Raw genomic sequence first — 13,091 nt, forward strand, 5'->3', positions numbered from 1 at the left:
GTCATAGTCCATGTGGGTGTTAATTGTGTGAGACATACCTTCTTTGACTATAGGAAGCAAGACATGATCAGCCTCACTGATTATGTGTCTCAGGCAGGTATGAGCCCAGCACTGAGCAGCATACTACCTTCTCCAAGGATGATGCCACCTTACCAATGGAAAGTGATTGATTTTAACAATTGACTTAGCCTCTGATGTCAGTCCAAGGGGGTACAATATTTGACGTCCTGGGAGAACATGGTTGACAGACCATGCTGCTTTGCCAGGTTTGGTCTACACGTATCCCCACTAGGCTTTTGGATATTGGCAAGGACCTTTTCCACACCTGTAGTGCCTTTTTTAGGCAATGCCAAACTGATAAACCTCCTGACTTAACTGAACCTTTGAAGGGATATCTGGAGGTGGTACTGCTCTATGCTAGAAGTCTTAACAAGAAACTCCATTCCCTGCCAGCCTTCCTGTCTCTGGAGACTGTTGAAATCTGTATAATAATGGAGACATAGTTTAAAGTCATGGAGAGTACCCCAGCAGTGAAAGGCTGTAATGCCTTTCACACCATTAGACCAGCTACTGCACTGTAGGGAACTGAAGGTGTAGAAGTCTCAATCAATATTAAAAAACAACCTTACACCCAGACTAGTTAAAGTTTCTGACCCACTGCAGCTCATACATATGCAACTAACTATAAGTAGGGTCTCATACCATGTCCTTGCAATTTATAGGTCATCCTCCATGTCCCAAGAAACCCATACTACCTATCTCAATGCACTCAAGTCCATCACCGTTCAACCCAATACTATATTCATAGGGGATCTCAACTACCCCTCTATAGATTGAGAATCCTGCACCACTTCTAATGCACAAGACCAGAGATTCATATACTTTGTTAATACCAACATTCTGGAACCATTGGTATATTCTCCTACCAGGGTACAAGTGTCCTTGATCTTGTACTCACAATGTTCCTCACCCAATGTAATGTCCTTGCTCATCAAATCTGAGCATAAGGCAGTGTTGCTTGAAATAAAAATTAAATCTGGGGACCCAGCAAAACCAAACAAATTTAGGAACTAAGCCAAAGCTAACCTCTCTCTCTACTAAGTGACACCTTGGCTAAATTCCAAACACCCCCAAACCCAGTAAACAATGTAGCATATGCTGAGCTATTTACAAAATCCCTGTGCAGCCATACTGATAGCTGTAAAGAGCAAGGTGTGCCTACTTGTATTAAGAATAAGACAAACTCAAAAGACAAGCCACCCTGGCGGAATCACAATATCAATCAGTTATACAACAAAAGAAAAAAACTTGGCTAAGTGTAGGGGGAATAAAGGCTAACATACTAAACACCCCCTGACCAGTCTAAATAGGCAGCTATGAGGGTTAATTAATACTTCAAAGACTAAATTTGAAGAAAAAACAGCTTGTCAAAGGACAACCACAAAGCTTTCTACAGCTACATCCATAACCTCAAGGGAAATACTCAACAGTACACAGAACGTATTGTAAATGGCATCACACGCATTGAATTGGAGGCTATTGCAAACCTTTTGGCTGACAGGTTCAGCTCACATTTCTCCTCCCATACCACAATCCTACCAACCATTACTAGGGGACAGGTCTTCAGTGCACTTTCCAAAGCCAAAGACACTGCATCGATGGGCCCCAATAACATCCTGGGATGTTTTACTAAACAGCATGAAACATGACCTCTCTGGTCCCCTTTAATCACTTTTCAATGGGAGCCTACAGTCAGATTTTGTGCGAAAGGAATGGAAGATGGCTACAGTTATTTCCCTGCACAAAGGACATCCAACCATTGATCCGGGTAACTGCAGGTGCATAATTCTGACGAGTCGAATATGTAAGGTCAGGGAAAGAATCATCATGGACACAATAAATGGAGACATAGGTAGCCTGCAGATGCTGGACCCATCACAGTTTGGCTTTCTTAAAGTAAGGTCATACCTATTAAATCTGGTGGACTTTTTTGAGAGTGTCACCAAAGCAATGGATGAGGGAAAGACTGTGCACACAGCTTACCATGACCTGGCCAAGGCTTTTGATACAATACCCCACTCATGCATTATAGACAAGCTTACTAAGTTAGGTAAAACCCTTTTATCACCCACTGGATAGCCAACTGGCTCTCTGATGGAACCCAGGAGGTTAAAACAGGTGAGGCCACTTCCACCAAGAGGTCAGTAACTAGCAGAGTCTCACAGAGCTCTGTACCGGGCCAACTCCTTTTTGGCATCTATTTCTCTAAAGTGTAAGCAAACATTGAAGGTTTATGGCTGACTAAGTTTGCAAATTATTGCAAGCTGGGGGTTATCTTCAACTCCAATGCATTCACTAGCATTCTTGAAGAAGGCCTATCTCTGACTAACAAATGGTGCTAAAGCCATGGTCTTAAACACAATGCTAAGAAATGCATAACTGTACCATTTGGGAAGTCAACCATCCCTGCTAACTACCATGTTGATAATATGCCCCTAATAGTCGATCCAGTAGTCAAGGATCTGGGTATGCACTTAGATAGTAGCATTACCTTTGACCACCACGTGGCCACAGTGGTGAGCAAATTCTTTTATGTTGCACAGCTTATAAGTAAGGGCATGGCATCTAGGTCCAAAGAGAGCATTATCCTACTGTACTCTGCCTTTATCAGACCAGTCATAGAGTACAGTGCTCCTTTTGGTATATACCTGACCAGGCATATGTAGCAGCTAGAATGAGCTCAGACGTTTCTTACAAAAATACAAGGCATAACAAACCTGCCTTATGCAGAGCACCTTAAAGCCCTTTCCCTCTACTCAGTCTCCTATAGATTGTTGAGGGGTGCTCTATGCCTGGCTTACAAGGCATCTGCAAACCCCACACTTATGAATCTCCTACATATTCATAAGTTAAAGAGTACCAGAAATACAAGGTCTTGGGACCTGAATTTTGTCTGTGACTTAAATAGAACATGCTGGAGAAACAGATATGTGTCCCGGAAACAGGCCCACCTATGGAACAGGCTTCCCATCCATGTGAAGCTGAGTTTGTCTATTACCCAGTTTAAGCACACTCTAGACAAGTGGATGGGAAATAGGAAATTTACACCGGGCCTGGCACCCATGTCCCTTATGGACAAAGGTAGCATATAAATACCTGTCCCTCAATGTCTTATTTGGATACACATCATTAGCTAGTAACACCGGGCCTCTCACCCATGTCCCTTATGGACAAAGGTAGCATATAAATACCTGTCCCTCAATGTCTTATTTGGATAGACATCATTAGCTAGTAACAATCTAAGAATCTAGGACAAAACCAGAAATGAAAATGATATGAGAAGTTGCCATAAAGAGTTGGATAGAGCAGAAAAGTGATATTTAAAAAATCATTCAGCCTTACTTTTCATTTAAAGGAGTGATTAGCTGCATAAAAGGTTTGTTGTTTAAATCAATTTGTTTGGTAATTTCATATCAGTTGACAACAGAAATTTTGGATTAGGAAAGAATACATGAGTATTGTTTGGTAATAGTTTAGCATAAAATACAGTAGGCACTATGTTATTTTAGCAGGGAATGTCCAAACAGATAGAAAAAATGGTTCGGAAATGTAGCACTTGTTTTGTACATCATAATAATAATAATAATAACAATAATAATCCAAGAGAAACAATACTGTTATGTTCAAATCCTTAAACTTCACAGAGTAAAAATTGCATCAAGTAACTGTACTTAGTTTACTATCATTTGATATCTTCTAAAGCTATGAAGTTAACTGGTTCCATGAGTGAAGTTTTGACCAAAGCATTGAAAGCAATATTCTCTTGACTGGTATTCCCCATATTGTATCAGACAACAGTCCACAATATGTTAGTACTGAGACCAATAAAATGGCAGAACAGTGAGAGTTACAGCATGCCGCTTCTAATTCTAACTATGCACAGCCAAATGATCAAATAGAAAGAACACTATAGGTTATGCTGAAGAAATTGCAGAGCAATAACAGTGGCTGCCATTTTGCCTTATTAGAATACAGAAATATTCCCTTGGCAAGTATTGACCTATTGCCTTTTCATTTATTAATGGGTCATAGATTGGATGGAAGCATGCTTATGTGTACTTCTTTACTGGCTCATGAGAATCAAAATCGGGTTCAAGAGAGACCAAGAAAGAATCAGTTAAAGAAAAGGGTTCTTCTATAGTAGAAAAAACTGGAACTGTTTCTGATCTGAAGGATAGCAGGTAAAAATTCAACAGATTTGCTATGAGAAATAAACTGGAGCAGCTACTTTGAGGAAACACGAACAGCTAAGATCATTTGCTGTGAAAGCTTTTGATGGCAATGTGCTGAAAAGAAAATAAGATAGCTGTTCAAAATGCACAGTGAAAAAAATAATTACTGTGACAGGCAAGGGGAGGTTATCTGTGACACTTCTGAATTTACAGAAGTTTCTACAGTGATGTCCAGGCAGGTGTCCACTGAACTGTCCAGACAGGAGGAGCCAAGACAACATTAGGCTGAACTGTCACTAGAGTTAATGTAACCACAAAAAGAGATTCTAGGTCCATCACCAGCTACAGATACAAGTGTTGTTTTTGCATCTCCATCCCCAAAGGGTGCCAGGTATGCAAGACTGTTAAGAAAGCAAGTTCGATAGTCAGTGCATGAAGCGTGATCTTCAGTTTAAGGTTTTGTGATGCCCAGTTTGATACCTTCCTGCTGCTGAAATATTAAAGAAACATGGTTTCCAAAGATTTATGTTAGTTTGAACAATCAGCCATTACACAGTGCATTTGAGAAGGTGCTGTGAAGAGCGCCTCTTAACTTGCACTCAGTTGCTTGTGCCACAGTTTCTCTGGTCACTGTTGTATAAGCATAATGACGTGAGGTGACCGTTGGTTGTGTACTGTTATGTACTCCATGTAGGTGTCCTTTTCTACTGCTTGAAGTGTCTTTAGTTTAACATGTCTGAGCTTATAGCCTGCTGAAGAAAGAGTGAGAAAGGTTTTTCATCTCCTGTCAATGACTAAGATTTCTGCAAGATGAAGCAACCTCAAAGTTTAAATAATAAACGGAATGTAGGGCTAAAGCATGCATATTATAAGTGTTTACATATTCAAGCTGTCAGTTATGAGCAAATGTTGCAGAGCAATTCTGATGTGAACTCAGAGAGAGGGAACCCCGTATGAAAATATAACTATTTACATATCTAAATATGTATATGTATTTAATTTGTGTGTGTGTGTGTGTGTGTGTGTGTGTGTGTGTGTGTGTGTGTGTGTGTGTGTGTGTAGGGGGTAAGTAGTGAAGTGAAGGACTATAAATGTTTGCTATTTAAATACCATTGCAAAATACTTCAGAAGTACCATTTCATTCTGTGTCTTATAAACTGTAATATAGCATAAGATTCTGTTCCTTTAAAGAATCTCATCTCATCCTTTACATCATTCCAAGTACCAGTATATTAGTCATGTGATCTTATTTCCTGTGTACATTTTTGCAGTCTACATAATAAATTAGAAGAGCTGGCAGTACAACACCTCGCTTCTACCTCCATTGTTTCATTTTATATAAACCCAAATGATGCACACATATGAAGATACCATGCCCCAGTATGACACACACAAAGGAAGCACATTTCAGTGCATCACACAGGAAGCACACCTCAGTATGCACAGAAAGCATGTTTCAGGACTGCACACAGCAGGAAAGCATTGTTCAGTACAGTAGACTCCCTCTCATCAGGTTTCACTGGGACCAGACCTTAGGCTGGATAAACAAATGGCTGGTTAATCAGAAAAAACATGCAAAATAGCATTTATAGGTTATAAATCAGCTAGAGTAACAGGATTTGTGTTAGTATGCATTTTCTAATGAATATGAAGTCTAAAACTCAAATGTCTGTCATTATTTAACCCAGAGGAGGTAGAAGTCTTGTTCTGCTCTGTTGTCTTTTGCTTTGGCTATGGCAGAAATTTGATGGCCAGTTAAAAAGAGGCCAGATACGAGGGAGTCTCCTGTACTACACAAAGGAAAGAAGCAAATTTCAGGACAATACACAGATAGCACATCTCAGTACTGCTCACTGGAAAAATAACTCAGCACAATGTTTTGGAAAGAAGATCACCTTAGGAAAGTACTCGGGAAGTGCACCTCAGTTGTGCAGACAGGAATTACACCTCAGCACACTGAAACCAAAACTCAGCACATGGCACAGGAAGGGAGCACTTGTCAGTACTACACAGGAAAGAAGTGCACCTCAATGCAGCATACAGGAAGTGTACCTCGGTACAGCAGAATGAAAGAATGCACACCTCAATACGTCACACAAAAAAGAAACATAACTCATTATAACTCATTACTACATAAGGTAGGTACTCTACAAACTAGCACAACATGGCTAAGAATAGAAAGACAAAAATCAGTATAAAATGCAATCTTATTTTTTATTGAAGCTTTACAATGGAACATTACAACCTAAAAATTAAATACATCCACTTTGTTTTTCACCTCTGCATGTCTATATCACATGTACCTTCCTAACTCCACTACAGTCTATCCCTTTGGTCTGTTCTTTTCTCACAGTAGCTGGTTTCTCCAACCAGATGGCCTATGACAGGAGTGCCCTTTCAATAAGACCACTTGCCTATATTGAAATCCCAGGAAAAAAAAAAGTCATTTAAGATCATTTAGGTGTCTGAACTCAATCACTTATTTTGTCATACAAGTATGCAGTGACCTCCAGCATCTACCCATCTTCATTGATCATTGGGTGACATAGCTGCACACAAGTGATATGGTAGGAACTGTAGCCCTCCAGTCAACACCCTACCAGGAATAATGTTTCAGAAGTGTTCAGCCTAGTTAATTAGTTAAAGATTGAAAGTGTACTGACAAAATGGACCATTTTCAACCACATCTACATTCAGAACCTCACTGCAAACTTTAGTTATCTAGCACAAAAATTATAAAGTAAAATTTTAAATGCAAGTTTATGCATGCATGCATGCATACGTACATACATACATACATACATATATACTGTGGCTTTAGTAGTGACTGTTGAGCTTAGGAAACAATATACCTTTAAGTATGTTAACTCTCAGTCAGGCAGGCAGGCAGTTAAGAATAAGACAGGAAGGCAATAGGATGCAGCTGCAGGCAGAGGTATTTCAGGACCATTGCACTGCTAAGAGTTAGATTCCTATGTTCATGAGATGAGTGGGGATTCCAAGAGGGGTCTCAAAGAGAGAGAAAGTAGTCCTAAGGTGTCCCTGAAAGTAGAAGTTTAGAGGATATACCAGAAGCCAGAAAAGGATAAAGGCTGTTATCCTGCATTCTGAAGAAACTTTTGTGGGTTTACCTGAAATATCTGCTTGTCTGGATAAAGAGATTGAAGCTCTGTAACTGCTGTTTAGTTCTAGGACACAGCAGGGTAGAGTATCTTATACTCGGTGAACAGAGTGAAAAGTGACGTGAAATGATGATCTTCTGTTGTTTCTGTTAATTCCCCACATTTGACCAAAAAATGAATTATTTTTATTTTCCTTGTAAATAAATCTGTTTAAACATGAAGAACTGTTATAGGTTATATTATTTTGGTCTCTAACATCCTGCTGCATATAAATATTCATATACCTAGTGTACACATTTTGCACAATTGGTGTTCATAATGTCATAAGCAAGTATTAGGCAATCAGTCTGCAGATCATTATAAGCCTAACCAATAACTCTTACTCAGAAGTTCCTTCCAGCCTCATGTAGGGAAAGCCAAAATAGACCAGTGTTGAATATGAAGCTCTCCATCCAGTTATCTAGGTTTTCTTTGAAATTGCAACTCTGCTTGACAAATCATGGAAGTTTGTTTTAGAGGTAGGGAATTTACTGGGATATTAGCCTTTCATGCCAGTGTTACCTGTTGATGAAAATTTAGTTCCTCTAACTGGTTATTTCAGGAACCATTTGTTCTGGAACAGTTGGGTAAAGAGGGTTGGATCTTTTCATGGCTCAAAAGGCTACACACAAGTCTCCACAGAGGAGTCTATAAGAGACTGAGTACAGAGAGAGATGGTTGGTATTCTGTCCTGTTAACTGACATTTTTGAGGCCATAGTCTTTTTAGTTATTAATTTCTGAATCTCTTAGGTTAAGTGATATTTTCAGAAAATACATGCCAAAAAGGGTATTATATTCTATAAAGGGTCTGATGAGTAAGGGAGAAATAAAATTTCTTTGAATTTAGATGAAATGCCTTTGGAAATTAGATGAGGTAGACAGAAGGCCTTCCAAGCTACTGTAAGAGACATGATGACCAAAAGATAAGGAATTATCAAAAAGATTGCATAGGTCATGTGCAAAAGTGTGTGTTTGGAGAGGTGTTTCACCTGTATGATATGTGAAAACATTTTGTTTACCAAAAGGAATTATACTACAGTTTTTCCCATTTAATTTGAAACCATTCTCCTTACACCAGTTGTTAACATGGTCTAGCCCATTTTGGAGCAATTGTGAGTTAATGGAAGATAGAATAACAACACATAATTTACAGTAATCTGCAAACTTAGATAACCAGGAGTGTTAGCCTGAAGGTCTGAGCAATAGATGCCAAATAGGCCCAACTCTGAACACGTGTTACACCACTGGTAACATTTTTTGCTTTCAGAAGTGACACCTGTGACTCTAACCACATGAAAGTGTCAGACAAGCAGCTATCTATGGCATAACAAAAATATTTTTATTCAGATCCATAAGTCTGGCAATAATGCATGCATGTAGAATAGAGTCAAAGGCCTTGGCCACATATGCTATATGGACTACATAGCCACTATCCACTGCTTCAGTGACTTTTTTTTTTCAAAAAATGTAATGAGATTAAAGGACAGGACCTTATTTTGGTAAAACCAGATTGATGAAAGACTAGTGTTAAGGAATTTTCAGTGTCCAGATTAATTAGCTCTGAGGTAATATGTTCCTTAGCTTTACATATCTGGCTACAGAGACTAATAGGTCTATAGTTACCAGGGACCATAGCTGGGCCACCTTTTGTAATGGCATTACAATGGTCATTTTTTTCAGGCTCCAGAAATATAAGCAGCGGAAAGGCTTAGATGCGAGGTTATTTAGAGGTTCAAATAGAGTCTAGTTGACACTGATAATCAGGATGGAGTGCTTATTCCATAGTAATTAAATGGTGTTGATAGTATTGTGGAATCTGTATATCTATAACTGTGGATGGAACAAAATTGTACCAGATTTGTTAGCTAGAATATTATTTTTGTTTATTTTGTTTAGCATTTGATTACTGGAGTAGTCTGACTAGGAGGGCAAGCATAGCCACTTTCAGTGGAGGCCAGTGAGGAAAGCTCCATAATTAGAAAAAAAAACTTACAGAGACAAAATACAACAGTGTAATAAACAAATAGAACAGTATACACATTTTGAAAAACATGCAACAGCAGTTAATAGACAGCAGTATTTCCAGTCCCAGGTCCATAGTATGAGGAGATGAGTAGAATTAAGTCACGAGCTATTCAAATCATATTTTTGAATGCAGTAAAAGAGTAACATCACATTGTAGTGTGTAATTATTGTAAAGAAAAAGTCAAACACAGTGGATAGGTTGATGCAGATAAAAGAGCAATGAAGTAGATGCTAGCCAGGGGTATAGCATGAGCATAGCCAGGTTTTACAGAAGTGTTCTCTAAGTAAAGGTTTGAAGCTACTTATGTTTGTAATTTGTTTTGGATGGAGAGTGATGGAGTTTCATAGTTCTGCAACATAGTTGCAGTAACATGCATCTCCAGCTGAGTTTTGAGATCTGGTGGTCACAAGGTGTGACTGAGTACTTGGCCTTAACCATCTTGCAGAGAAGTAAATTAGGAGAGTGTTTTGGAGTTGTGCACAATGAGTTGATTTGGTAATTATAACCATTTAATTCCTTTTAGGGCAAGGCAATGATCGGAATAGGATAGATGGTTTGAGGCAAATTGTACAGTTTTATTGTAACATGAGTTTAGTTTTGTGTTCTAAGTTAGAAGTTAAGTTAGTTAGTATAGGTGAGGCATAAAGTAATGATAGGAGAAGATATGTAGATACTATTTTGAGAAGATATGTAGATAGTGTAGATACTGTTTTTTATTATTATTTGTGAAGTCGTGTTTGGACCTATATAATGTGTTTAGTTTTCAGTCTTTTTTTGTTGCATAACATTAATATAGGCAAATTTCAAATTATTGTGTATTTTATTTATTTATTTCACATTTGTTAACCGAGTTAGTCTAACTGAGTTTGAAAACAAACCCATTTTCAGTGTAGACCCAGAGGGGAAAAGGCCCAGTAAACATAAGTAAAGATAAAGTGACAATATACAAATATTAAATAATCACAATACAAAATAATTGTAAAAAAAAGGTTATTAGCTGTTTGCATTGCATTGATAGTAAACAACCCATTTTCAATGGAGACTGTGAAGAGTGGGTGAAGAAATGTGAAGGCTGAAAGCCTAGCCAGAGAGAATTTTATAGATAATTCTATCATTTGTAAATATCAATGTAAGACACGGGCTTGTTGTCTTAAATGGAAAAAACTACTGTTAGATGGGGAACTGAAAAAAAATGAAACAACAGTGATCTCTACTGACCAAAGTAAAGCATGTTGTGACCCTTTGATCTAGACAGTGGTGCCGAAGGATCTAGATGAAGAAATTCTTTTTATTGTTTTAACCAAGAGTTAAATTGCTAGATTTAAACATACAAATGTATTTTTATTGCTCTGCTTCCTGACCAGCTGCAAGATAACAAAAGGAGATGTTAAGAATGTAAATGCTGTTTCTGTTAGCCCGGGAACCCAGGGAAGTGTGAAGAATGATGTAATGTGTAGCCTGGGATCTCCAGGAATTTGTGAAGAATGATGTAATGTGAATCAAAACTGCAATTTCAAGTTAAACAGAGAGAACAATAGATTATTAAGCAGTTTTGTCTGGACCATCCAACTCATCAGCACTCTGCCTGTTTTCTTATGTAAGTTTATCTTAGACTTGTGTTTTCTTTTAGAAATAGCTAGGAACTAGAAAGATCAGACTATGTGTTTTTCTGTGATGTCAGAACTGTACTACTGAATTATTTTAAGTATTTCTCTGTGATCTCTGAACTCTTCACTAGCACTGTGTAGTAAGAAGTACTGTCTTGTGTTTTTATTATTTATTATTAAATATTTTAAAACCTTTTAACTGTGCTGTTTTGTGTAGAGATAATTTAAGCTCTAGAGTACATTGCATATTTAAAGGGATTACTGTACCAAGTCACTACAATAAGCCTTGACTGTTTAGTTATACTACCAATTGGATAATAATATTGCACAGTAATAATTGGACACCCTTTTAAGGGCCTTTGAGTAGCTGATAAGTATTAGCTGGGTGGTGGCAGGCAGTACTACCATATAGCCTGGGTGATAGGGGCACAGCTGGAGAACCTGTGCCAGCCTTTCCCAGGAGTGTCTGTGTGGTTGTATAAACTCTTATCTCAAAGTGTGTGTGTGTGTGTGTGTGTGTGTGTGTGTGTGTGTGTGTGTGTGTGTGTGTGTGTGTGTGTGTGTGTGTGTCAGCTACTTGGGCAGGGACATGAAGCACTGGTTGGACAGAGAGGGTGCTGGAGGTTTTAGCTTGCCCAGCTAAGCTGTGATCTGTACCCTATAGCTGTGCCAGTGGGGAGTCTTATTGGGGACTTGGAGAGCAAGGGGAGTGACCAGCCCCAGATTGACTGTGATCTGTGTGTGCTCTTAAGGGAAATTGCACTTTACTGTGTGTATTTGTTATCTTTTCCTCCTATATGAGATGTCCTCACTGGTGTTAGTGGTGAGGATTGAGGCTCCTTGATTGCTGGACCAGGGCACAGGCATCACATATTAATTGTTTGGCAGTGGTGGGATATCCATACCACATATTAATTGGTTGGTAAATACTAATTGGCTTGTAGTGGTGTGGGTAGAGTGAATCCCTGTAGCTTGGGTACAGTGAGCTTTGAAGGTGTTTTGTACTCTAAATCAGGCACACAGTGAAGATTCAAAGTTCAGATCACAATTGTTTTATTTCTTTTGTTAGCTTAGTTAGTCAGGGTGAGCAGGCAGCATGTCAGCAGAGGAGTATGGAAAGCTGACAAGGAGCCAGCTGGCAGAGATGTGCCAGGATAGGGGACTGGTGCATGTAAACTTGACTAAGGCAGACCTGATTGTAGCCTTGGTTACAGCTGCATCAGAAAACAGCAACCAGGAGGACAATCAGACTGGCAGTGGAGATATAATGCCCTCTGGAAATGGACAGCTCAACCTTTCTGCAGAGGACTTAAAAATCCATCTGGAGCTAAAGACATTTGAGTTGAAGGCCAGGCGTTTGGAGATAGAGGCCGAGGAAAAGGAGAGGCAGAGGAAGCATGAGAGAGAAATGCTGACTCTTCACCAGAGTCATGGAAGTAATGGGGAAGGGAGTAATTGAACCCCAGAAGCACAACAGGTCAGTAAATTTCTTCCTCAGTTTAAAGAGGGGGATAATTTTGATAGTTTCATTCATATGTTTGAGAGGGTATGCAAACAGTATAGTGTTGACCAAAGGCTCTGGGTACGGTTCCTGACCCCCTTACTCCATGGTAAAGCTGTAAATGTATTGTCTAAAATGTCTGACATTGCATGTTTTGATTATACTGCTGTAAAAAAATTGTCTATTAGAGTTATTTAAGCTAACACCTGAAACATATAGGAAAATGGAAAAAACTGCTGTTAGACGGGGAACTGAAAAAAAATGAAACAACAGTGATCTCTACTGACCAAAGTAAAGCATGTTGTGACCCTTTGATGTAGACAGTGGTGCCGAACGGTCTAGATGAAGAAATTCTTTCTATTGTTTTAACCGAGTTAAATTGCTAGATTTAAACATGCAAATATATTTTTATTGCTCTGCTTCCTGACCAGCTGCAAGATAACGAAAGGAGATGTTAAGAATGTGAATGCAGTTTCTATTAGACTGGGAACTCAGGGAAGTGTGAAGAATGATGTAATTTGTAGCCTGGGAACCCCCAGAATAGTGTGAAAAATGATGTAATG

General features: G+C 38.8%; 1 protein-coding gene across 1 annotated transcript in view; it reads left to right on the plus strand.

Moving 5' to 3' along the window:
* The window catches only part of TIMP2 (TIMP metallopeptidase inhibitor 2), a 535,925-nt gene that overhangs the window by 443,358 nt on the left and 79,476 nt on the right, over positions 1-13,091 (plus strand). Inside the window, exon 6 of the mRNA XM_044068139.1 lies at positions 7,432-7,454. Coding sequence (XP_043924074.1) covers positions 7,432-7,454 — 23 coding nt within the window. The remainder of the gene's footprint in view (positions 1-7,431; positions 7,455-13,091) is intronic.

Source organism: Protopterus annectens, chromosome 4.part0 (genome assembly GCF_019279795.1).
Source record: "Protopterus annectens isolate FY-2018-M chromosome 4.part0, PAN1.0, whole genome shotgun sequence".
Classification (NCBI taxonomy): domain Eukaryota; kingdom Metazoa; phylum Chordata; order Ceratodontiformes; family Protopteridae; genus Protopterus; species Protopterus annectens.